General features: G+C 41.4%; 1 protein-coding gene across 1 annotated transcript in view; it reads right to left on the bottom strand.

Annotated features, from left to right (window-relative positions):
* The window catches only part of Myo1d (myosin ID), a 290,963-nt gene that overhangs the window by 56,806 nt on the left and 209,665 nt on the right, over window positions 1-24,492 (bottom strand). Inside the window, exon 21 of the mRNA XM_050128640.1 lies at window positions 18,695-18,849. Coding sequence (XP_049984597.1) covers window positions 18,695-18,849 — 155 coding nt within the window. The remainder of the gene's footprint in view (window positions 1-18,694; window positions 18,850-24,492) is intronic.

The following is a 24,492-nucleotide window of genomic DNA, read 5'->3' as shown; positions in this document are numbered from 1 at the left end:
TGTGTGTGTTATAAGACAATTTTCCGTTTTTCTTTTTAAAAACCCATAAGAGCTCCATTAAACTCAGCTAAATCAGGGTCACACAGGACGTGAGCCTCATGATAGATGGGCTGTCAAGACTCCCCACATGTGTAAGGCCTGAAAATGTTGCTGCCTCTTCTTGGGGTTTGCCACTGTTCAGCTATGGAATGCCTGTTTCCCCTTAACGTGGCACAGAGCCTTGCTTATTTGGAACCTAGCTAGCATCAGCTGGCCGTATTTAGAACACTGCTCCCACCTCATTTGCAGCTTCTCGCCTACAGATCACACACCTAGAGCCGATTTTCCTGAATCTGCACAATATAAAAATTAAACTTGTGAGTCTGCGCCACAGAATTCAGAACAGAGAGGCTAATACCTGTCCTTCTCCCTTTCTTTCCCTCTTCTTCTGTTCTTTTAAATCAATTTCAATCGCTCAAGTACATTTAGTTAATTTAACAAGTCACGTATAGCACAGTTCTACAGGGTAGCACTGTTATTCCGTTTCCTTCCAGGCCGGGCATGTCCTCCTCTTCTGTTGAGATATTACTCCCCTTTCTGATTGTCTCTAAGTGTGGCCTATGGTTCTATCTAGTTTTTCCTTTCTCTGTCCTTTCTCTCCTTGGTGATTCTGGCATAAATTCAAGCTCATCTACATTACCTCCAAGTTCCTTGACGGCCTGGCTAAGCCTAGATGTCTTTCTAGTGTTCCTGGCCACGTTCCTTCCTATAACCTCTGATCTTGCCACCAAGGATGACTCACTGTTTTCAGAACACAGCTATTTCTAAATATATTCTTTCTGTTTTTGTCACGCTGTTTCCTTCTACCACAACGCACTGTCCTGTCCCACCTGGGCAGACCTCCCTCTACCCAAGATCCCAGAAGCTTTTATTCATTGATTGGCTTTATTGAAGCTAAATTCCAAAGTTCTAAACTATACCATATGATACATTTTGAGATGTGCAGATAATCATAAAACCATCATCTCTCTCTAAAACATTTGCCATGCGCAACCTAATCTGTGTCATTAAAGAGTGAGGTAGGGATAAGAGGTTTTGGTCACATATACCATACACTATGATGAGTACACACACTAGGGGGAATGCAGACTATGATAATATACAACACATCTTAAGATAGGAGTTTGAGAGTTTGAACTGTAAATGATAAATGAATAGACAGATATATTATACAGTATTGGCTTTTTACTTTTGTTTTTGTTTCTTTTTTAAAGACAGGCTCTCACTGTGTAGTCCTGACTGTAGACCAGGTTGGTCCCAAATTCATAGAGATCTATTTGCCTCTGCCTCCCAAGTGCTTGAAATGCGTAGCACTTGTATCAGCTACTGGGATATCAGACACTGGGAGTTTGCTTTCTTTTCCTTTTTTCCTTTTTTATTGAAACAGGATTTCTCTACAAAGTCCTGATTGTCCTGGAATTCACTAAGTGGACCACGCTGGCCTTGAACTCACAAAGATCCACCAGCTTCTGCCTCCTGAGTGCTAAGATCTAAGGTGTGCGCCATCACGCCCTGTGGGAGCTTGCTTTCTGATTCCTCTCACCAGTCTGACTACATGGCTCTATTTTTTGCTACGTTTTCTGATTTCTATTGTCACTGATTCCTGCTCTGGTTTTTGTTTCTTTTCTTTTACTTTCTTTGGTTTATTTGGATTTTCTAAGTTTTTAAAGCAGAAACTGAGGTCATTGAGATTTTTTTCTTTCTTTTTCCTAATCTAGGCATTTAGTGATATACATTTCCACCTAAGTATTGCTTTAGCAGCATTACATGAAAGTGAAATGTTGCCAGCTGGAGGTGGCGCACACCTTTAATCCCAGCACTCAGGAGTCAGAGGCAGGTGGGTCTCTGTGAGTTTGAGGCCAGCTTTGTCTACAGAGCAAGTTCCAGGACAGCTAGGACTGTTACACAGAGAAACACTGTCTTGAAAAACTAAAAAAAAAAAAAAAAGTTTTTCATTTTCATGTAGTTCAAAATACTAATTTTAATTTCCTCCTTGACTCATGGATTAATTTGGAGAATGTCATTTGTCTTTTGTTTAAAAACGCTATTTATTTTGTTTTTATGATTTATTTTATTTTTAATTGTCTGTGTGTGGGTATGTGCAGGTGTATAGGTGCCTATGGAGGTCACAATGGGAATTGTATCCCTTAGAGCTGGAGTAACAGTAACAAAATTAGTTTTTAAGTAGCAATGAAAATGGTTTTATGGTTGGGGTCCCACAGCATGAGGAACTGTACTAAAGGTTTGCAGAATTTGGAAGGCTGAGAACGACTGCTCTAGTTTAATGTGTGTGCATGATGTATATTTAGTGTGTGTAAATTTGTGTGTGCATATTCGTGTAGTCAGTGTGGGCAACCTCAGCACAGGTCCTTGTCCTCCACTTTGTTTGTGACAGTCTCTTGTTCACTGTTACACACATCAGGCTCACTGGCTTGTGACCTTCCAGGTTTTCTCCCGCCTCTGCCTCCAGACTTGCTGTACGTGTACTGATTAGAGATTAGCACTACTGTATCCAGCTTAGTTTTTTTTTTGATATTTACTTATTTATCTTGTGTGTATGTGTATGTATGTGTGCCCAAGCTATGGCACACACCTGGAGGTTAGAGGATAACTTGCGGAGACAATCTTCTCCTAATGCAGACCAGCTGAAAGCACCTCAGGGCCGAGTCATCTTCTGACACTCCTAACCCCATGAATGAGGGTCCTGGGTATTTGAACTCTGGTCCTCATGGTTGCATAACAGAGGTTCTTCCCACTGAGCCATCTTTGCCCAACTTCCATTTTTAAAAAGTGGGCTTTTCAAAGATCTCTTCATTACTGATTTCTAACTTGATTTCATGAGGATAGGGACCTAGAAACCTTTTATAATTTTTATAACCACAACATAGCACTATAGACTATGTTAGCAAATAAACAAGTCATTCTGATGTCAGGTAGAGTGTTTTATGAAACATGCTAGCATTTTTTGCTTATTATGGAAGTGCTTTAACTATGTTGCTTTCTTACCTACAGTGTTTCCAATGATGCTTGTCAGTATCTTTATCTTTATCCCTCTGTGTGCAATGTGTCTGCATCTGATTCCTTTTAAGACTACTTTAAATAGCTGATTTTGAGAAACCTCGCTGTGACATACTTTTCACTATTATTTTTGTGTCTGAGTTCCATTGAACTTCTAGAATCTGATTTATAAAGTTTTCACTAAAGTTGGAAAATTTTAGCCATTATTTACTCACTCATCTTTCTGTTCTTCCTGGTCCACTGGCAGCTTCATTTGCTGATGCTAGGTCATCTGGAGTCATTTCCCAGTTGGTGATCCATTTGTTTTAAAGATCCCACTTTCTCACCGTGCTTCACTTTGGACAGTTTCTATTGTGAGTTATCAGATTCATCGCGTTTCATTTCTGAGTGCATTCTTAACCCACTCATTGCTTTTTTGCCTTTGATATTTTCCGATTTTACCTTTTTGTTAAACATGATCATAGTAATCACTTCTATGTCCTTGATGGTGGTGTCTAAAGTATATGGTAGCTTAGGTCAATTCCTTTGCCGTTTCTTCTCATAACAAGTTGTACCTTTTCTTTTCTTTCTTTCTTTTTCTTCTTTTTCTTCTTCTTCTTCTTCTTCTTCTTCTTCTTCTTCTTCTTCTTCTTCTTCTCTCTCTCTCTCTCTCTCTCTCTCTCTCTCTCTCTCTCTCTCTCTCTCTCTCTCTCTTTGCAAGCCTAAGACTTTTTTTGTTGGATTCATAATGCAGAAATTGTGAACTTGCTGCTAGGAAATTTTATATTTCATATGTTTTTTGGGGGCTGTTTTATGGGTTAGGTTATTTGTAAATAATTTAGTTCTTTTGGGTGTTTGTGTTACTGTTTGTTAGAGGAGACCACAGCTGTATTTGGTCTAGAGTCCATTAGTTTCTACTGCTAAAGGAAAACCCCTTTGTGTCTAACATTCAATACCCCACTGGTTGTTACAGGTGTCCCAGTCTCACTGCTGGGCAGGCACTGTTTTTCACAGTCTGAGAGTGCTGGGTATGGGCACCTCATATCTTCTGGACTGTCCTTTCTTCATCTTTGGGTACTTCTGTTATCTACCTATGCTGAGCAGTCCATTAACCCACGAGGAACCCTTGCAGTTCTTCCTCTGGGCATCTCTCCTTTCTGTCAGAGTCCCGCCTCACAGGCTCTGCTAACATCCCCTCCCTGAGCCATGGCCTGGCTACCCTCTCCAGCCGGAAGCTGGGGCAGCTGCAGATCCACTCTCATTTTCTGTGTTCAGGGACCATTGCCCTTCACTTCCTGATATCCAGCCATTACAGCCATTGCTTCATATGCTTGTTTTCAGTTGTTTTAGGAAGGAGGGTAAACAGAAATCTTTCTCTAGCAACTCTGCCCTGAATAGAAGCCTGTGCTTTAGAGATTATTTTTAGGAACATGTACAAACAAAATCTCTTTGATGACCTTTTCAATGAGTTTTCCTCAGTTCTCTCAGGCCTGACTAAAGTTGTGCTCTGACCTTTGTGTTTTTTCCCCTAATAATTTATCTATATAATTTTATGTGCATTGGTGTTTTGCTTGCATGTATGTCTGTGTGAAGATGTCAGGTCCCCTGGAACTGGAGTCACAGTTGTGAGCTGCCATGTGGGTGCTGGGTCCTCTGGAAGAGAAGCCAGTGTTCCTAACCATTGAGCCATCTCTCCAACTCAACAGGACATTTTTGTTTTCCTTCTTTGGTTTTTCAAGACAGGGTTTTGAACTCAGAGATCGCCTGCCTCTGCCTCAAGAATGCTGGGATTAAAGGCGTACACCACCACCACCACAACCACCCAGCTTGATCTTTATACTTTAAGCTAACTTCTTTATTCTCCTACAAACCTGTTATGAATTATACATTTTCCCCTTGGTAGACCATGCTAGATGGAAAAAGCAGTTTTTTTTTTTAATTCCCACATACGCCGATGTCTGAGATGTGACAGAGCTGAAGAAATAAATATAAATAAATACATGTAAATATACATAGATTTTTTTCTTGTTTCTATGGTGCTAACTAACTAGCACTGACTTGCCTGTTACCTTTTTTTCATCTAAATCACTAAAAACGTACATTTCAGCAGTATCAAGTATATTCATGGGGGCTGGAGAAATGGCTCATTGGTTAACAGCACTGGCTGCTCTTTCAGAGAAGCCAACTTTGATTGCCAGCACCCATATGGTAGCTCAGAACTGTCTGTAACTGCAGTCCCAGGGGACCTGATGCTATCTTCTGACTTCTGAGGACAGTACATCCACATGGTGTAAAGACACACACGCAGGAAAAACACCCATACATACATTTTTTTTTTAAAAAAAGTATATTCACATTTTGTAAAACCCATTTCCAATATTTTTCATACTGCAAGTAGAAATGCATGCAGTTTTAAAATGAAAGAACAGGGGATGGAGAGATGGCTCATTGGTTAAGAGTATTGGTACCTTTTCCAGAGGCCCAGGGTTCAGTTATTAGCACTCAGATGGTGGATCACAACCACCTGTAACTCCAGCCCCAGGGGATTAGACTTTCTCTGTGGCCTCCTCAGGCACCACACATGCACTTGGTACACATACATAATGCAGGCAAAGCATTCATTCACATAAAATAAGATAAATCGCTGGGCGGTGGTGGCGCACGCCTTTAATCCCAGCACTCTGGAGGCAGGGGCAGGCGGATCTCTGTGAGTTTGAGGTCAGCCCGGTCTACAAAAGCTAGTTCCAGGACAGGCTCCAAAACTACATAGAAACCCTGTCTCGAAAAATGAAAGAAAAAAAAAGTCAAACAAATTTCTTGAGATAGGTTCTCTTTATGTAGAGACTGGCCTACTTCTGACCAAGTGCTGGGATGAAAAGCATACACAGCTGATACAACTATTTTACCATTTGGATAAACCTTGGGACAGAATATTCAAGGAGCTCAAGACTTACAGCTAGTCACCAGGCAGTCAGGACCAGAGCCTATGAGGCCTATTTCCCATCAAATCCTAGTCTTATTGGTTCTGTTAATTCAATGCATTTGATAAACAGAGAAGGCAAAGAATTGCCATGAGTCAAAGAATGCTCAGGTGTGAACAGTTCCTAAATTTGAATGACGTAATTTAGTGAAGCTGGGCTTGGGTTTTTCATTTGTCTTGGTTGCAAGTAATGTCATATATCTTTTAGCAAGTTGTTCCTGATATTCCTCCTGGCAAGGACCTGTGAGTCATGCAGTGGTGTGCACCTGCAGTCCTTTCCACTCACACATACAGTTCTTTCTCCTTATACCCAGGCAGAAATCTCGCTCTCTGTCTCGCTCTCCCTCCTTTGTATAACAGCCCTGGCTTTCGTGGAACTCTCTCTGTAGACCAGACTTGCCTTAAACTCACAAGGGAGTCACCTGCCTCTGCCTCCCGAGTGCTGGAATTAAAGGTGTGCACCACCATACCCAGCTTCATCTTTGCATTTTTCAGAACATTCTAGATATCACATCTTATCCCCTGAGACCAGATCTAACACTTTGCTTCATTTTCCAATGATTCTGTCTTACCATAAATTAAGCTTTTTTTTTTCCATTATGAAAACTTTGTGAATTTATTGGTTAACTAGTTGTTTTGTTTTTGGAAGAAATAATTAAATCTAAAAGAATCTTGCAACAATTGAATAATTTTCCTATGATTAAAAAAATGCATGACAATTTTAGAAAAATAGACATTCCTTTCTTAGGACCTAAGTTTAAAAGATGACTCAAGATAAAGAATATTAAATGTAAGGCTGGAGAGATGGCTCAGTGATTAGGATGACTGGCTGCTGTTCAAGAGGACCAATGTTGGATTTCCAGCACCCACATAGCTGGTCACAACTGTCTAACTCCAGTTCTAGGGGATCTGATGTTCTCTTCTGACCTGTGAGGGTACCAGGCACATACACAGTGCACAGCATATCTGTAGGCAAGACACTCATAAAAAAATACACAGATTTTAAAAAAAATCAAATGCAAAAAACATTTTCCCATCAGTTCTTTTGGTTTCAGACACCAGAGAAAGGGAAGTTGGAATAACGTGTCAAAGAGAAGCTCAAGTGAAGAATCGCTGTTATCTTTCAAAGACAGGCACAGGACTACACAGGAAAGCTGGGACCTACAGAGAATGAGGCCAAGAGTTCACAGCATGTGGGGACAAGGGAGCCCGTATCAATGCTCTAACCATGTCTACACCTTTTCGCTATGAAAATTCAGCGAAAAAAGTTGGTATGTTTTTCGCTCTTGTCTCTAGTGGTTTCCTATCTGTATCCAGAGCTGTGTGTGACTCAGAGTCACAAGCACTGGAGTCTTGGGGACACACATGACCCCACAGGCTTTCCTATGCCACACGTGCACATGACATGCTGTGCTTAAAGGCAGAACCTCACATTTACTTTGCTGTAATTTTTCTTTTCAAGTTGTTCTAGCCTGATAAGATGTTCTGGATTTGGACTCTGCCATCCACAGTGTAAGCCATTCTTCTGGGACTGTGTCCTTGGCAAATTCAGTGAGTAGTACTATATTCAAGTTTCTGAAGAGTGTCATGTGGGCCTTTTTCAGTTGATTCTCACCATGCTTAGACCGATTTTTATATCTTTTCTTCCCCTAAAACTTGAAGGTTATGGCTATTTTAGAAATCTGTGAAAATTTTATATTAGGTTCAACAATTGTAATTAAAAAAAACGGAACTTGGATTGCAGACCCAGGGCTTTGGGCATGCCAGCCAAGTGTTCTGCCACTGATCTATATACCCTACTCTAGATATTTTGAGATAGGGTCTTGCTACATAGCTACATAGGATTTTCTGAAACTTGTTATGTAATACAGCCTGACTTCTAACTTATGATCCTCCTGCCCCAGCCTTCCAAATGCCAGGCTTCCATACCATACCCAGCTAATAGACTTGTCATTTTGGGATCTTTCTTCCCATTAGGAAAACCAGGCACATCTTCAGCTGTGTTCATTATCTGGGCCTAGTCTGTCTGCACAGCTGATCAGTTTTTGAAGGTGGAGGTTCAGCGGGACGTGCCTCCCTGTGTTTTCTGATGTGAGTCATCTGGCCTGGAGGTCTGAACTAATAAGGCACCCAGCTGTCCTTGTTTTTCTCAGCTGGGCTTTACATTCCCCTTAGTGCTCATGTTCAGCTTTAAACATCTCTTAGTGGCTAAGATGACACCATGGTATGACACCATTTGCTCTGAACAACGACGTCTTCCTGTCCCCATCCCAGAAATAACACTGCTTTCCTCGCTTTTGTTATTGTCCCAAGACTCATTAGTTTAGGATTTTCTTGGATCTAAGGTGCCAGAAACCCATTCATAAATAAAAAGAAACTTGTCAAATGACAAATTCATCAAAGTTTCAATTTGTTGAATGACCAAGGTCTCCAAATTTACCAAATTTGCATACTTATCAAAGTGGTTTTTGTTGGGTGCACCATCAGAGCTGGGCGCCTCCAGACTCTTGCTCACCATCAGCCCTGTTTTTCTTGATCTCTTGCTCCTGCTGTCCCTCAGGTTCCCACCCTAGTGTACTTGGCAGCTGGTACACAGACTCTGTTCTTTCTCCCCCGTCTCCTCCTACTTCCTGTTGGAGCATCATGGCCTGGAATAGGCTGTTTTAAACTATTGTTATGAGAACAAATGAAAATTGGTCATGTAGAGCTCTGTAGACATCTCCCATCTGGGTGTGGTAGCAAATGCCTTTAACCACCCTCATTTGAGAAGGAAGAGGCAGGTGAATCTCTGTGAGTTCAAGGCCAGCCTGGTTTATATATTGAGTTCTAGGACGTCCAGGAGAGATTCTGCCTCAAAAACCAAATAAATAAATAAATAAATACCCCTAAGTTATCAGCTGCCACTTTTTCAAATTAAATAGTTGCAAACCTATCAAAAGGGTTTTTTTTGGAGGCAAATAGGTACATCTGGTAAGTTAGATGAGGTACTTAGTGGGTAGATTTGATAGAATACCAAATATCAAGTAAGTAATGACTAAAAGACCTTCAAATTCAGCTAGACTAAAATTCCCACAGAGAACATGAAAACCTGACGACTTTCCCATCTGTTTTATAATTTCAGATCTGGTTTGGAAAGCATAAAGTGCTGGTTTCTAGGCTGGGCATCTGCATGACTTAGAATGTAAGTCAATACTTTCGGTAATCATACCCGTGTCTGCTACTGTTCTTTGGAGACGGTTATATGGATTTCTGTGCCTTGAGAGCAAGACACCTCACAGAAGGATGCCTTTTCCTGATCATTAGAAATAAAGGAGAGACACAAGTCCGAGTATAATATATTTTCTGCTATAATTCTTACAAGACTAAATTAACTAAAAAGCCTTAGTTTTCTCCAACCTGAACATTCCTTAAATCTGTATGAATTTAACCTCTGTCAATTTTCAGGTATACAGTACAATGTCAACTGTGCACAAGACACATTAGTGAATCATTTCTGACAAACAGCCCCACTTCAGATTGTACAGTTCTTAAATCAAGCACAGCACGCACTTTGAAGACTGCAATGTGACTTCCCCTCCTGCATCCACTGCCATGTATGCAGCCCTGGGCTCAGGAAGTCGGCACTTTGATTCTCAAGCAGTGCATTGGGATAATATCTGTGTCATTGGGCTTTGTCACATTATATGCATATAGTGTGTGTGTGTGAATTAAAGATGTGCTTATATTTATTGTATATGCATGGATATTTTCCTTGCATGTATGTTTGTGTATCACATGTGTATAGTGACTACAGAGGCCAGAGGATGGTGTCTGATCCCCTGAACCTAGAGCTACAGATGGTTGCTAGCCACCATGTGGGTGCTGAGAATTAAACCCAAGTCGTCTTCTTTGCAAGAGCAACAAATGCCAAGATTGTGCATTCTACTCTCTTCTCTGAGGGAAAATCTTGATCCACCCTGAAACTGGCCACTTCGCTGAAGTCTTTGTTATAAGATTAAGAGCTGTTTAAAGAAAATGGACTTGAGAGGTCCATTTTTATGTATGCCCACTCCCCTGCACAACCCGAGGTCCGGCGGTAGGTGTTCTGTGAGTGCGTGTTGAGTGACGGCATGGAAATGGAACAGTCTTCACTGCAGATAACACACCTGGTTACATAAAATCCTCATCCCAACAGAGCTCACAGGACCCGAAATAAACACATTAAGAAAGCTTTTAAAAATCCCATTGGAGTTATAGCTGACATCCACGTTAGGAAAAAAAAAAATCAAACAGATAGCACAAACCAGTGTATTATCTACTAATTATCTGGTGAATTTGGGAATACCTCAGTATCTCCATTTTGACTTACATTGTAAAGTTCAGTGCTATGGCCTTTCAAAAACTAATAGACTATTCTAAATGTACATTATCTACCTGCGGAGAGGCTGAAAGGATGTACTTTGGGATTTATTCTTTCAACATGAAAGGCGATGGTGGAGACGTCACAAAGCAGATAAATAGCTTTGATGAGCACAGAAGTGCCCCCAGAAAGCCTCCAACATAAAGGCAGGAACAAAGGAGGAAGCCTGTGTGCCCTGCACCCTAGAGGGAGCTCTGTTCCAGAAGGAGCTCAGGCTCCACGGGCACAGTGCAGAGGGGAAAAGTAGATCTGGTTCAGTGCTCACAGGAGACGGCAATCACAACTGTTTGATTGGGGCCCTGGCTTAGTCTCACAGAAAACCTTTGGGGAAAAGTAGATCTGGTTCAGTGCTCACAGGAGACGGCAATCACAACTGTTTGATTGGGGCCCTGGCTTAGTCTCACAGAAAACCTTTAAAACCTCTCTCTCTGCTCTCGTTACCACAGATGGCTCTGAACATATGTACAAATAGCCTGAGTTTGTTATGTGGAAGCTGCTATTTGTACATGGGGTTTCCTATCTGGGAAGAGGCAGGTGGGGGCCCCACTGCGAACTTTAGAGCAATTAAAAGCCATTATTTAGGATGACTGACACCTCCTGATGGGACAAGCAGATGTCACAGACAAAGCCTGGTGTGTGTGAGCCCTCTGCCTAGTAGCATTTCTGACCTCCATCACCCTGCTCCCTCCAAACCTTCCCTTCTCCTGGCCTCTCTTTACAGGAGATAAGGGGACATTTCTATTGCATTTTACTTGGAAATAACTTAAAACTTGAGGACTTAGTGGTTTTATTAAAAAAAAAAAACTTCTAGCTGGGCATGGTGGCATACTCCTTTAATCCCAGCACTCAAGAGGCAGAGGCAGGAGGATCTCTGTGAGTTGTAGACAAGTTCCAGGACAGTCAGGATGACACAGAGAGACCCTGTCTACAAACAAAACAAAAACCAACAAAACAAAAACCCCTCTAACAAAAAAAAAACTAACAAACAAAATAAGACAACAATAATAACAACAAAAACAAACTTCCCAAAACAGAAAAAAAAATCTATTTTTGTCACAATGGTTTCAGCAAATTGGTCATATTAAAATCTGATTGTTCAGCCAGATACCTTCCTGTCTGCTAAGAAGACAGCATTGCACACATTTTGTTGTGTGTAAACTTGGATTCCTGGAGGAGATGCTTTAGCAGTCTGGGGTGCGGCCTGCAACTTGCCTTTTGAGCAAGTACCCTCAGGCAGTGCCAATGCAGAAGAAGTTAGGGAGTCCCTTGACACACAGAGGAAGCTTGTCATTGCTTTCTTGTAATGGGTTCATGCTTACTTAACTGCACGGAAATACCACCATCTACTTAACCATGTTTATGTTGATGGACTTTCTTATAGCTTCATTGTATTCATACATTTTAAAAACGCTATCCCATTTTGTCTTTCCTGGCTATGATCAATTTTACTTTGTATGTGTCTGTGTGATGTATGCACGTATGTGTAATGTGTGTGTATGCACGTATGTCCACATTTGGAGGCTAGAGGCTGACATTAGGCTTTTCTTCTGTTTCATTTTCCGAGACAGGACTTCTCAACGAACCTGGAGTTGCCTATTTGGGCTAGACTCGCTGGCCAGCAAGCCATGGGGATCTGCCCATCTCCACCCTCCAGAACACATCAGTGCCAGGCTCTGAGGGGATGAGAAGTCAGGGGCCTCATGCTTGCACAGCAGACACTTTATCCAGTGAGCCATCTTCCCAGGCCATTATTTCTGCTTTTTGTAGGAAGGACCAGCTTCACATACATCACATCCAAGAATCCTATCTAGATGCAACCTCATCCTCCCCCTAAAGCTGCTCGTCCCCCGACCCCTGCATTGGAGACTATGGTATTCTGAGAACACCCATTTCACTGGTCAAAGTGACCGCCATTGGGTAGGTGTCCCACCATGCAATGACAATCTCACTGCTCTGGCTACAGTCACTGGGCTAGTGGGAACATCTCCCTGGGATTCTTGGACAATATCCCTGAGATTATGACCTATTTCCCTCTGAGAATTATTTGCAGACATTTCCAGTCACATGGAAGGAGCTACTTGTGGAGAGTGAAGACGGGAGACAGAAGCTAAAAGATGGAGATTACGACAGGCCTTAAATTCCTCATCATAGCTGTCCTTCTGCCCAGGAGTGCCAGGAGGGGACAGACTTCGTGAGGTATTTGGCCGCTAAACACAAATGACAACTCGGTTGCACATATAATTTTTGAGCCCTAATCTTTCCCTCTTGAAAGACTGAAGATGTTGCTTCAGGGGATTGAGATATTTATTGCTGCTGTGAAAGTAATCCTATATTTTTATTCTTTGTAAGGGAATCTCTCCTCATCCTAGGTTGTATACACACACACACACACACACACACACACACACACACGGTTAATCCTTAAATTTAAAGCATCATCATGTGAACACATAGCCATTCACTAGATCTCCATGTAAAATACTTGCAGTACAGAAAATTTAAAGTTTTAAATGACCATGATTTACAGAATATAAGATCCTCCCTATAAGATGCATCTTTTTTTCTTTTGTTACTAAAATATTGCCTGCTGTAGCTATGACAATATGTCAATTTTAAGTCCCATCTAAATTTCAGATGTCAAAATTAAAAACATATAGTGGGAAAATCCAGAATCACTTTTGCTCAGCTGTGTCCTTTCCAAGTGCACCTGTCATTTGAATGTGGGCTTTTGTTCTCGACTCTCTGACATTTTCTAATTCATTGTTCTTGGGGCTGGAGAGACGTCACAGTGGTTAAAAGCATGTTCTGCTTTTGAAGGGGACTCAAGCTCTGTTCCCAACACTCCCATCAGGTGGCTCCGAGTTGCCTGTAATGCCAGATCTAGGGCATCTGATGCCTCTGGCCTCCTCTGGCACCTGCAACCCACGTGTGCATCCCTCCTCCCACCCCACAGACACACATTAAACAAAACAAAGCCTTAAATCATCATTCTCTTCCGTAAACTGCTTTATCATTATTTTCCAGATCTATTTTCTGCGACATCAACTGCTATTTTCACATACTTTAATGATGACTTAATGTCTTTAAAATCTTTGGCTTGACTTGAACACCTGAACACCTTTAGCTGTCTATCATCCAGTGTTTTCTTTCATTCACCTCCATATGTCCTGTATTTTCTTGAAGCAGACAGTTTCTATAATATAAATCTCGTGTTCTAATTCTTTCAGAAGTCGGCTTTTCTTTTAGCTCTTATTTGCAGCTCTCCTGTTAGTATCTGTCCTTAAAGGCTCCCAACTAAGAAGCCATCTTTCAGCCCTGGGGTCCTCACATGAAAGGGTCACATGGAGCCTCCCGGGTTCTTTCTTCCAGTCCACCTGCTTGTAGTTAGAATCCCCGGCTTAGCTTTTAAGCTGGGGACTGGTTTATGTGCACAGCCGCCAGTTGTGGTTTCAAAGTCTTTTACTTATTAAGAAACTGCTGATCTGAGCAGGAATCTCTACATCCTGCCTCTCGTCAGCTCACTGACAAGGAGAGTCTGGAATTATTTCTAGTTGTTTAGTTGTTAAAGAAAAGTGAACAAGAAGCTGCAACCCTCAGCACATCGCACACCCATGGCTTTTCCAGCTCATAAACTTTTTAGTGGCTGACTGTATATCTGAAATACCTAATCACTCAGTCCCCGGATACAGTGCATTGCTTAGAGCTATATTATGAATAGTATAAGGGAAGCGGTATTCACAAAGGGAAGGGCATTGTGAAAGGATTCTTCCTGTCTTTCACATAAGAAGAAGACTGGGTTACCATCTTTTGGTAGGCAAGGTACACAGGTCTGTGAGGAAGGGCCAGAGGCATCCTACTGCCAGCTGGCCCTCATCCTTGGCAGTTACCTACTTACCAGCACACAACTAGTATTAGCAGAGAACCTTCCACATGTCAGGCTCTGCTTAGAACATGGGGACCGCTGTTAAAGAGTAGAAACAGAGTCTCCGAGGTTCCATGGATTCATATGTCAGCCAGTGTGTGAAATAAACACACACAGGCAAGGTATGTCAGGTCAGAGGCAGATGAAAGTGTGTATCTGGGGGGAGAACTCAAGCAAGGCACGGGAGAAGATTGTAGGACCAGGGAAGGGCTGTTCCCCATAGGGCAACCAGGGAAGGCCTATGGGATAACACAGGAGGAGAAGGGAAGGCCGTCTCTGTCACTGGGCCAATGTTTAAGCAGCATTTCCAATTTCTACACTGTGGAAAGTTTCATTCCTTCCCTGTTTCCATGGATATACATCTCCACTGGAAGCAAAGGAAGGTGAGTCATGATCACTCACTTTTAACCTGGATTACTTCAACAATTATAATTTTTTAATAGTCCAAGATGAGCATGGTGACACATTGCTGTAATTCTAACAGTTGAGGAGGAAGACTGAATTGGAGGTCAACCTGGGCCACATGGCGAGAGCCCTGGAGGTGGAAAGAAGTAATCACATACTCCACTGAGACAGGTCAAAGTTAATGAACAAAAAGATGGGCATAGTGGGCATGCCTTGAATCCTAGCTCTTTGAGGGAGAAGCAGGCGGATCTCTGTGAGTTCGAGACCAGCCTGGTCTACATAGTGAGTTCCAGGACAGTTAGCGCTACATAGTGAGACCCTGTCTTGAAAAAACAACAAACAAGCAAAGAACAGATCCTCTATGGTTGGCAGTCTGGCTATTTTCAACTGTGTTTATTTTACTTGTAGGATTTTAGTTGGAATATAAATTATATTGCTAAGCATCCAGGTATTTAGAGAAAGCACTTTAAAAATGCCTATCAAGGGACATGAAAATGTTTCCCATGGAGAGGAGAGGCATAGGGCACAGCAGGAGGGGCTGGGCAAGGATGGGGTGGTAGAGGGAGTGAGGGCCAGTAGCTGAGACCTCTGGGATATGACTTTCTTCTTTGTTTCCTCACCATGGTTATAAGGCTAATCCTCTCCTGGCTACTTAGCTGTCTGTCGCTGGAAAGTGACAGTCTGCTTATGGTTTTTTTTTTTTTTTTCTCAAGATGGGTTTCTCTGTGTAGCCCTGACTGTCCTGGAACTTGCTTTGTAGACCAGGCTGGCCTCAAACTCACAGAGATCCACCTGCCTTTGCCTCCTGAGTGCTGGGATTAAAGGCGTGGGCCACCACTGCTGGCTATGCTTATAGTTTTGATGGAGAGTTCAAGGGGAAAGAAAAAAGAGAACTCCATCTGAGAAGCAGGTCAAATGTCCAGATAAATTTAGCGACAGTGCCCCTTTATTAAAGCAGATATTACACTGCTTCACACTGCTTATGAGAAAAAGGTAGCATATGGCACTGACTTCTGCTTTCACTGTAGACACAGGACAGGAAAAAGGAATTTTCCATGCCCGAGACTGGGGCTATACTGAGGTTTTCCAGCACCCAGACAGGCAAATGCCTGGACAGCTGCTTAGGGCAGATGGGTCCTTTGACAGCTTAATATTGCAGTTTTTGGTGACTCCCGTGTTAGAAAGGCCAACATGACGCCATCTGTTTACTGATGAGCAGAACCCCCACTACCAGCAGGTAGTCACTGCTGAGTGAAATGCCGGCCAAGAGGCAAGCCCACCCTTCCTAAGGCCTGTGAACAGACTGGTGTGGCTAACCTTGCCTCCACAGCCTCGGAAAGCACAGCCTTCACGTGTCCCAGGAGGGTCAGGATACAGAAATGCCACAAGGCATATCATTAGCGTGGAGAGTTCTTTTGTTCTACTTTTCTGATCAGGAAGAGGCCATATGAAGGGATTCAGAGCTTCCATGTATTAAAGTGAAAAACGTCCAACAGCATACTTTCTGCCAAAGGCTGGCAAGTGAGCAAGCGGTCTCAATGCCGCCTTTCTCCTAGGGCTGAGGTGCTCCTTCTCCAGGGGGAGTCGCCTGCTTCCTGCTTAGCTTTCTGGGTTCAGTTATGTGTGTATGTGTCTGCCTATACCTGTAGCTGTATATGTTGGCTTAGGAGGAGAAAGGCAAGGTGCATCAGCATGCACATCACCACTGAAGCACAAACACGGCAACAAGAGGTATCACCGTCAACTGTGAGGAACTCAACAATGATAAGAGACAGGACAATGGCCAGAAAAAAATAATTTTTCTTCATCAAATAAGGGTGTTGATCATAACTCTTAAGTTGAAATTTCTTCTGATTTTAGGAAAGATAGAGTAATACTTTATTATTAATCGATCTCCAAGCTCATAAGACAGAGAAACAAAGAATAAACTGGAAAAAAAGCCCGACAATTTTGTCAGCTTTCTTCTCCTTACATCTAGGAGTTTTGAAGAAATCACAAATTCTCTCTTAGGTTCCATTAGGAGGCACACACGTGGAATGCATCTGCCAGCTAGAGGAGACTCACAGACAGCCCCATCATGGGGAGAAGACATTCGATCCGAGCTAGAATTTACTAAACAAGAACTCAGACCGAGACAAGACTACTTCAGTTCCTCGGGCAAAACTGACTGAACTCATTAGTACAAGTCTTCAAGTAAAAACAACGAGTTCTGACTTCTTCTATTGTTCATGCTTTGCCATGACTAAATATTGACAGGAAAACAAGCCTGCTTGTGTGAGTTAGGGACATTTTCTGCAGAGGCTTCCATCATAACCTTCCATTCTAACCTCTTTGGTATGTTTCCTAGCTTTACAGTTCTTTGGCAGATGCGGGGAGTTCATCTGGGCCCCCAGTCTACTGGGTGGTGCTGGCCACACTCAGAGCCAGGCTCTTCCTTCTTAGCTACTGCCCACATGTTAACTGTCTGTGGGAATGCTCTCACGGACATCCGCAGTGTGCTCTCTTGAGGTGTTAGGCATCTCAGCCCAGTCAAGCTGACAATAGGGATGAACCATCACAAAGGCCCACATATTTAATGATAGTTTTTTTTATCAATTCTCTAAATTCTATTTTTTATGAGATGACCACTAAATATAACTAATAAGATATATAAATATTTAAATGCAAAATAGTTAAAAATCCATTTTCTCTTAGAATGCAAGGTTTAATAACAAAGACTAGTGTACTTAGGAGGCGGGGCAGGTAGATCTCTGTGAGTTTGAAGTCAGACTGGTCTACATGGAGATCTTGTCCAAACAAATAAAGACTGCTTACATTACACTGTATACATTTACCGGCAAAAATAAAGAGAGTAGAACTCGTGGGCACAGGTGGGACACTAGCAAGGAGCTCTGAGCATTTCTGAGAATGTGAGAATGTCTTTCAGGAAGAAAAGAAACTGACACCTGTACTGTTTGCCACTGATTTTTGTTGTGTGATCTTGTTCTCACGCCAAGATGAGGTGAGGGGCAGACAGCACACTACAGTAAGAACACGAGTTAGGAGATAGCACTGTCCCAGGACTCCATGGCCACTCCAACATCTCAACAAATAACCCGAGAAACCTACTTCCCTGCCTAGGATTATTTACTGACTAGTCCCCATCACCCCAGAGAATCTGTGGTCCATATTTCTTTTAAAAACATTAATTATTTTTATGTGCATGTGTTTTTTGCTTGCATATATGTCTGTACACCATATGTGTGCAGTGCCCGCAGAGACCAGAAGAAGGCATCAGATCCCTAGAACTAGAGTTTCAGATGGTTGTGAGCCTCTATGGGTGCTGGGAACTGAACCTGGGTCCTCCGGGAAAGTAGCAAGTACTCTTAACAGCTGACTCATGTTTTCAACTTATATTTCTCATATTATTGTTCCAACACCCCCCATCCCCACTGCTTAAATAACATCCTGTTTTATAGTAATTTTCTCAGAATATGCTGTTTTTTGTCCTAATTGTTTCTGTTACAATTTCTGCCTGTCCTGGGAATTTCTTCAACCTTTATGGACCTACATGCTATCTTAAATCTGCTTTCTAATTTGTTTATAGTTATGACAGACACACTAACTGATATGTTTGGAATAAATGCAAAGCAATGGCAATAAGAATAAAAAGTAACTTCTTCCATTGTTTGGACTGAATTACATTAGATTTGGATTGGTAGCAATAAAATAAGCAAGGGGGAATCTCTCGTTGTTGGCAAAACTAGATATTGGAAAAGTAGAGGATCATTCCCAAACTTGAAGCTAAGGATGGGTGCTAATTTCACCTTCCATGAAAGAGATGTTTTAATTTGTCCTTGTGAAGGAAAATAATAATATATTCACACTGGAACAAAACAAGCTCAGTGAGAAGCATGATTAAACATTTTGTATATTCAAAACTCGCCTTTTAGTTACAAAAATAAAATTTTACCTCTTGAAATGATTCGCCAGGACTCCAACAAGTTCTCCAATTCGACTCTCGTGGGTTGGCTGTTTGCTGAAGAGGCAGACAATGAGGTCTTTGTTGTCTTTTGTATGGAACACTACAAGCTGGTCTTTTCCATTGGAGACACTCAGCCCAGTCAACTGCAAGGAGATAACATGCAGAAAACTATTAAGATATTTCTGAGAGGAACGAATTAGATCAGGTGATAACAATGATGGTGATGGCTTCTGCCTTTATCAAGTTCCATGGAATAAATAAGTGGATTTAAGAAAATGATAAAGGTAAGAAATGAACATGATTGGAAATCAAGGAAACAAAAAGATGATTATTTCAGAAAATGAATAAAATTGACAAGCTTTTAGCACATATATGCAATAGAACTATATTATGTTTCTCTCAACTGTTTTCCTATTTATAAAAATAATCTGAGAAGTTTTCATAAGGCAAAGGACAAAACGGAGAGGCATTATTACCAGGAGTAGGAATTCAGGGGCTATCACCACAGAGCACAAAGACATCACATATAAAAAGGGATTATTTGAACAACTCTAGGTTTAACAGCATATTCAACAACTTAAACCAAACAATTCTTTAAAAGTACAAACTACTAAACCTCCCCCTCTTCCAAATAGCCTGACTGATCTGTATCTGTTGAAAAAAATTAAATCTTTAATTAGAAATATGTCAAGAGAAATTCCAGGCCCAGATGATTTCATCAGTGAATTGTATCTAAAGTATCTAAAGAAACACCATCAATTCTCCATATTTCTTCTAGAAAACAGAAGGGAACACATCTAACTCATTTTAACAATCATCATAAAGGTAGCATAAGAAAATAATAAACTGATAACCTCTGTGAACTTGGATGTAAAACCATTAACAAACTGAATCCAATAACATATTTGAAAGATACACAATGAAACAAAAACAAAACAAAACAAAAAACCTAACAAGCAAAATGCCTGATCTTATAAAGGCATTTTAAAAATTAAAATCTTTAGATTTTACTTAGAAATACTTAGAAATCTAACAAAGTGTGTGTGTAGGACCTACATAATATTGAAAACTACTAAATGCTGATAAAGTCAAATTACAATACAGATGAAAGAAAAAGACCCTAAACAAAAGATAAAATTACATTTAGAGACTGGAAATTTTGATACTATTTAGATGCCAATTTTCTATAAATTGATCTCCATATGTAATACAATCCCAGACAAAATGTTTTGGTTAAATATTAAAAAGCTGATTCTGAAGAGTTTGTGGAAAGTCAAGGGAACTTGAACAGCCACAGAAATTTTGAAAAAGAAAAGCAAGGTTGAAAGACTCACATTGCTGATTTTAATAATAGCTATAAAGCTGAAGTCATCAAGACAATGTAATTTGCAAAGAAATGAAAACTAAGATTAGGAATACAGTCACAGAACTATGACATATGCATTGCCCACAATGTGCAAAGGTGACTCAGCAGAGAACAGACAACTTGGGATATTTGGAAATCTACATTCCAACAGAAATAAATGTTTATTCCAATCACATCCCTTACAATTCAATTCAAATTGGACCATAAGTCTAAACAAAACATAAAATGTTAACTGTAAAACTTCTAGAAGAAAACTAATGATTGGAAATTACTTCACCAAAGAAGGCATACAAATAGCAAATGGACATGAAAAGATGTTTAACATTTTTAGCAATTTAGGAGATGGCAAATAAAAATTGTAATGAGATACTACCACAAACCTGCCTGAATGACTAAGAACAAAATAAATGAACCAGAACACATTTGAGAGTGTGTACACACACATACACGCACCCCAAATAATGAAAACCTCAAATCTTTGTTAACTGAAGAATTCTATATGGTTGTTTCTAACAGCTCTGTAATGACCCCAAATGACTACAATCGAATGCCTATCTATCAACAGATGAACGGATAAACAGACTGAGAGGCATCAATAAACAATACTCAGCGATGAGAAGGAGCAACCTGATGATGCAGACTATTCTACAACAAGCATAAACATCAAAGGTGTTGCATGAATGCACTCAGTCTCCAAAGTTTACACATGCATGACTCTAATTATGAGTTTTCCAGTATGATGGGGCCACTTTGTGTCCTGACCAGAGCAGTGCTTACTACAGCATCGGAAGACTCATCGACCAGTACTCCAGTCTCACACGAAAGCCAACTTTATCCCTGGTTGTTTGGATCCCAAGGCATCCTACTTCGGACAGCAAAGCAGACAATACCGATGTGCTACCTCCTGACTGCCACTGGTGCCGTGAGTGAGCAAGTGCGAGTAGGGACCAGGTGGCTGTGAGTCAGGGCACATGCTGGTACCTGGCCTGGATCTAGCAAGGATAGAAACCTCATTCTCTGGTGAGTCAATACTGTTGGATTCTGGAGAATAGCTAAGCACAGGAGCAAACTCTTCAGTTGCAGACTTGGAAGGCCAGGGAGAGCCATACATTTATTTTACAGATGAGAAAAGCAGGGTTCAAGATGCTCAGCTCATGTGTTGACCCAGAAACTAGAAATCAGGCTACGGATTGACTCTCACTCATTTTTTAAAAAAACCATATTCAGTTAATTTCTTTTTGTTTTTTTTTTTTTTTCTATGCTGAGGATCTAGCTCAGAGCCTTGAGCATGCCAGCAAGTACTTTAACCCTGATCTACACCCCCGGCCCTATCATGAAGCTTTTCCAAATACCACACATAAATGAACAGAGGGTTCTTGAGTCAGTATTCCTATGAAAATATTTTCAGAAGTGGAGTTCTCAGGAGGATTTGCCTTTCTTGTGTGTGTGGGCACCCACAGGCCACACAGCACATGTATGTAGGTCAGGAGACAACTGGTTTGAGTTGGTTCCTTCTACCATGTGCATCCCAGGGTGGAACTCAGGTCACCAGCCTTCACCCACGGAGTCCTTCCATCATCCCCTGGCTGTGGTGCAGCTTGGCGAACGTCAGGTCAGTGTTTAATGGAGAGCATGGAAAACAGTTAGATAACTGGAAATCGCCCACTAACCTTTCTACAGATGGCTGTCTGACAATAGCGGTGAGACAATACAGCAATTTCTTTGCCACCCAGACATTCTGCATCCAGATGATTTTTGTATGATTAAATTAAAAATATCATTTTCATCTGAAAACACTTTGTGCCTATGATGCCTCACTGTCATTTGATTACTTTATTTGTGAAATCCAAAATTGAATTTATGCAGCACTTCACAGGAAAGCTTGATTAAAGCCTAATAAAATGAGAATTAGAGTAGCAGTTTAACTGCAGTGCTTCCCAGGAGGGTTAGCTTCCGGAGCTGGGGAGAGCAGCTGGAGGCATTGCGCTGCTGTGACCCCCCCCCTCCTGTGCACACACAGAGGACCACTTCCCAGAATGCCCTTCCTTGGCCTAGTCCATCAGAGCTCCCCCTCTTCTCTCCCTACCTTTCCCTGTGGAAGGGCAGCTTTACCTGCTGCAGGTAGGAATTGGTTCTTTGTGTACTTAGGTCTTAGAGTGTGTCAAGTCCTGGAATAAAGAGAGCAAGGAGCACTTAGCTTGCTCCACCACACAAGGAAAGATTAAGTCTTCCTGTCTGGAGGCAGACAACAACCAGTCTCTTTCTGCTCTGGGAGGTTGCATGGTGAGTGGGAGGACTGTGGGGGCTGAATGAGTCCTGCCTGTGCAATCCACTTCAGTCATGTGATCTCAGATACCCATTCAATTTCCTGGGGGCTCACCCTTCTCTTCGGCCATCTCTCTGGCCCATGGCATGGAACCTTTCCTGATCCTTCTGCCTCAGAGCCTTCCAAGTGCTGGAATTATAATCACTGTCAGGTCTAGATGACAATTTTCACATCATTCAGAATGTTCTATTACACAGGAAAATGTGGAAGCCATCCTGATTATTTTATTTAATTCTGGTCGCAAGATTTGACAAAGCATAAACGTTTCCTGTCCTCCCACTCCCAAGGTCTTATATGAGTGCCACCCCGCCTCCCAACAATCATAAGTGAATATCATGAGTACAAATGGGAAAATCCAAAATAATCAACAAGCTGGATTTGCAGGTGAATGGATGGCTTGCATCAGGAAAAACATTAGTAAAACTGAGTTGATTAGAAGGCCACATCTTCCTGCTATCTGTATGATCAATGTTTATCTAACTTGAGGTCAGACTTGGCAGCCTTCAGTTCTTTAAGGCAAGCATACAGTTCTGAATATACATAATTTTTACTTTGTAATAACTCAAGTATACAAACAATACCCTTTTCTACAGCAAGTGGCAAGGGCTCATGTGTATTTATTACTATTTCATCATTCTTATTGGTTATATCTTTTTATAACTACTTGTTAATCGGTGGCAGTAAAGTACTGGAGACAGAGGAGGAAACAAATTTCTCCTTGGAATTCACTGATCACAGAGAACTCTGCTTGGATCTTTTAATGTAACTAAAATAAAAAGCTTTTATATGTGTGTGCATGTGGTTGTACACATATGCAGGCATGCACACATACACAAAGGTGCTGAGGAGGTGAGAAAAGACTCTCCTGGATCATGAGCAGTCATGAGAGATCTAGTATGGGAGCTGAGAACACAACTTGGCTCCTCTGAAAGAGCAATGTGATTTTTTAACTGATAGACATATGCTACCTACATCATATTTATAAAAGAATAAAACAATTAACTGGAAATTAAAACATATAACTCCTACTCCTATACAAGTTGAACTACCGGTTCAACAGGATATTTAAAAATCGAGGTACAGGGGCTGGAGAGGTGGCTCGTCAGTTGAGAGCACTTCCAGAGAACTAGGGCTCACATGGGGGTTCATAACTCTCTGTAACTTCAGTCCTAGAGGATCCAGTGCCTCCTTCTGCCTCTGAGGGCACTGCATGCATATGGTACATACACTTACATGTAGGTAAAGCGCCCATATTTATAAATAAAAAAATGAAAAAGATTTTTTAAAAAATGAGGCTTTAACTGCTGGTAAGAATGCAAATGTGTTGCCATTATGGAAATCAGGATGGAGATTCCTCAAAAACCAAGAGAGCTACTAAATAATTCAGCCATAGTACTCTAAGCATATGCCTGAAGGAATGGGAACATAACATACCTTGCGTACTCATGTTTGCTGTGGTACTGTTTACAGCAGACAAGCTATGGAACCAGCCTAGATCCCCCCCAACAGACAGATGGGTTAAAAAGTGGCACATATACTCAGAGGAGTTTTGCTCTGTAGACAGGAAAGAGGAATTGATTATTGCAGAAAAGTGACCAGGACTGGAGATGATTATGTTAAACAAGGCAGACTCGAAAAGACGAAGGTTGATCATTTTCTTTTATGTATAGATGTCTAGATTTCTCCCATATGTGGCGTCTAGATACATATGATATGAAAATGGCAGGGAGGCTAGTTAGGAAAAGGAAGGGGATTAGTGGGAGGGAGACGGGAACACAGGAGACGAGTATGGGAAGTGAACATGGTCAAAACACAGGACACACACGTATGAAAATGCCGGGATGAAACTGTTTTGTGTAATCAGTATATGCTGATATGCTGAAACACAACTTACAATATAATTTACATGTGGCTTATTTGTAATATTTAGTAAAATTCATAGATGTTCAGGTATACAGGTGGTTGAGTCTGACGCCCAAGTCAAGATATGAAATAGACGTTGGTACCACTGTACTCCCCGAGGCTGCTCTTTTTCATTTTTCAGGCTTAGCGCTGGATCTTCATAAGGCTGACTTCAATGTGAGACAGTTTCAC

The sequence above is a fragment of the Alexandromys fortis genome, unplaced genomic scaffold (assembly GCF_014885135.2).
Source record: "Alexandromys fortis isolate MF-2015 unplaced genomic scaffold, M_Fortis_MF-2015_v1.1 scaffold_80, whole genome shotgun sequence".
NCBI classification, from domain to species: Eukaryota; Metazoa; Chordata; class Mammalia; order Rodentia; family Cricetidae; genus Alexandromys; species Alexandromys fortis.
This window is presented reverse-complemented; position numbering and strand designations above follow the sequence as displayed.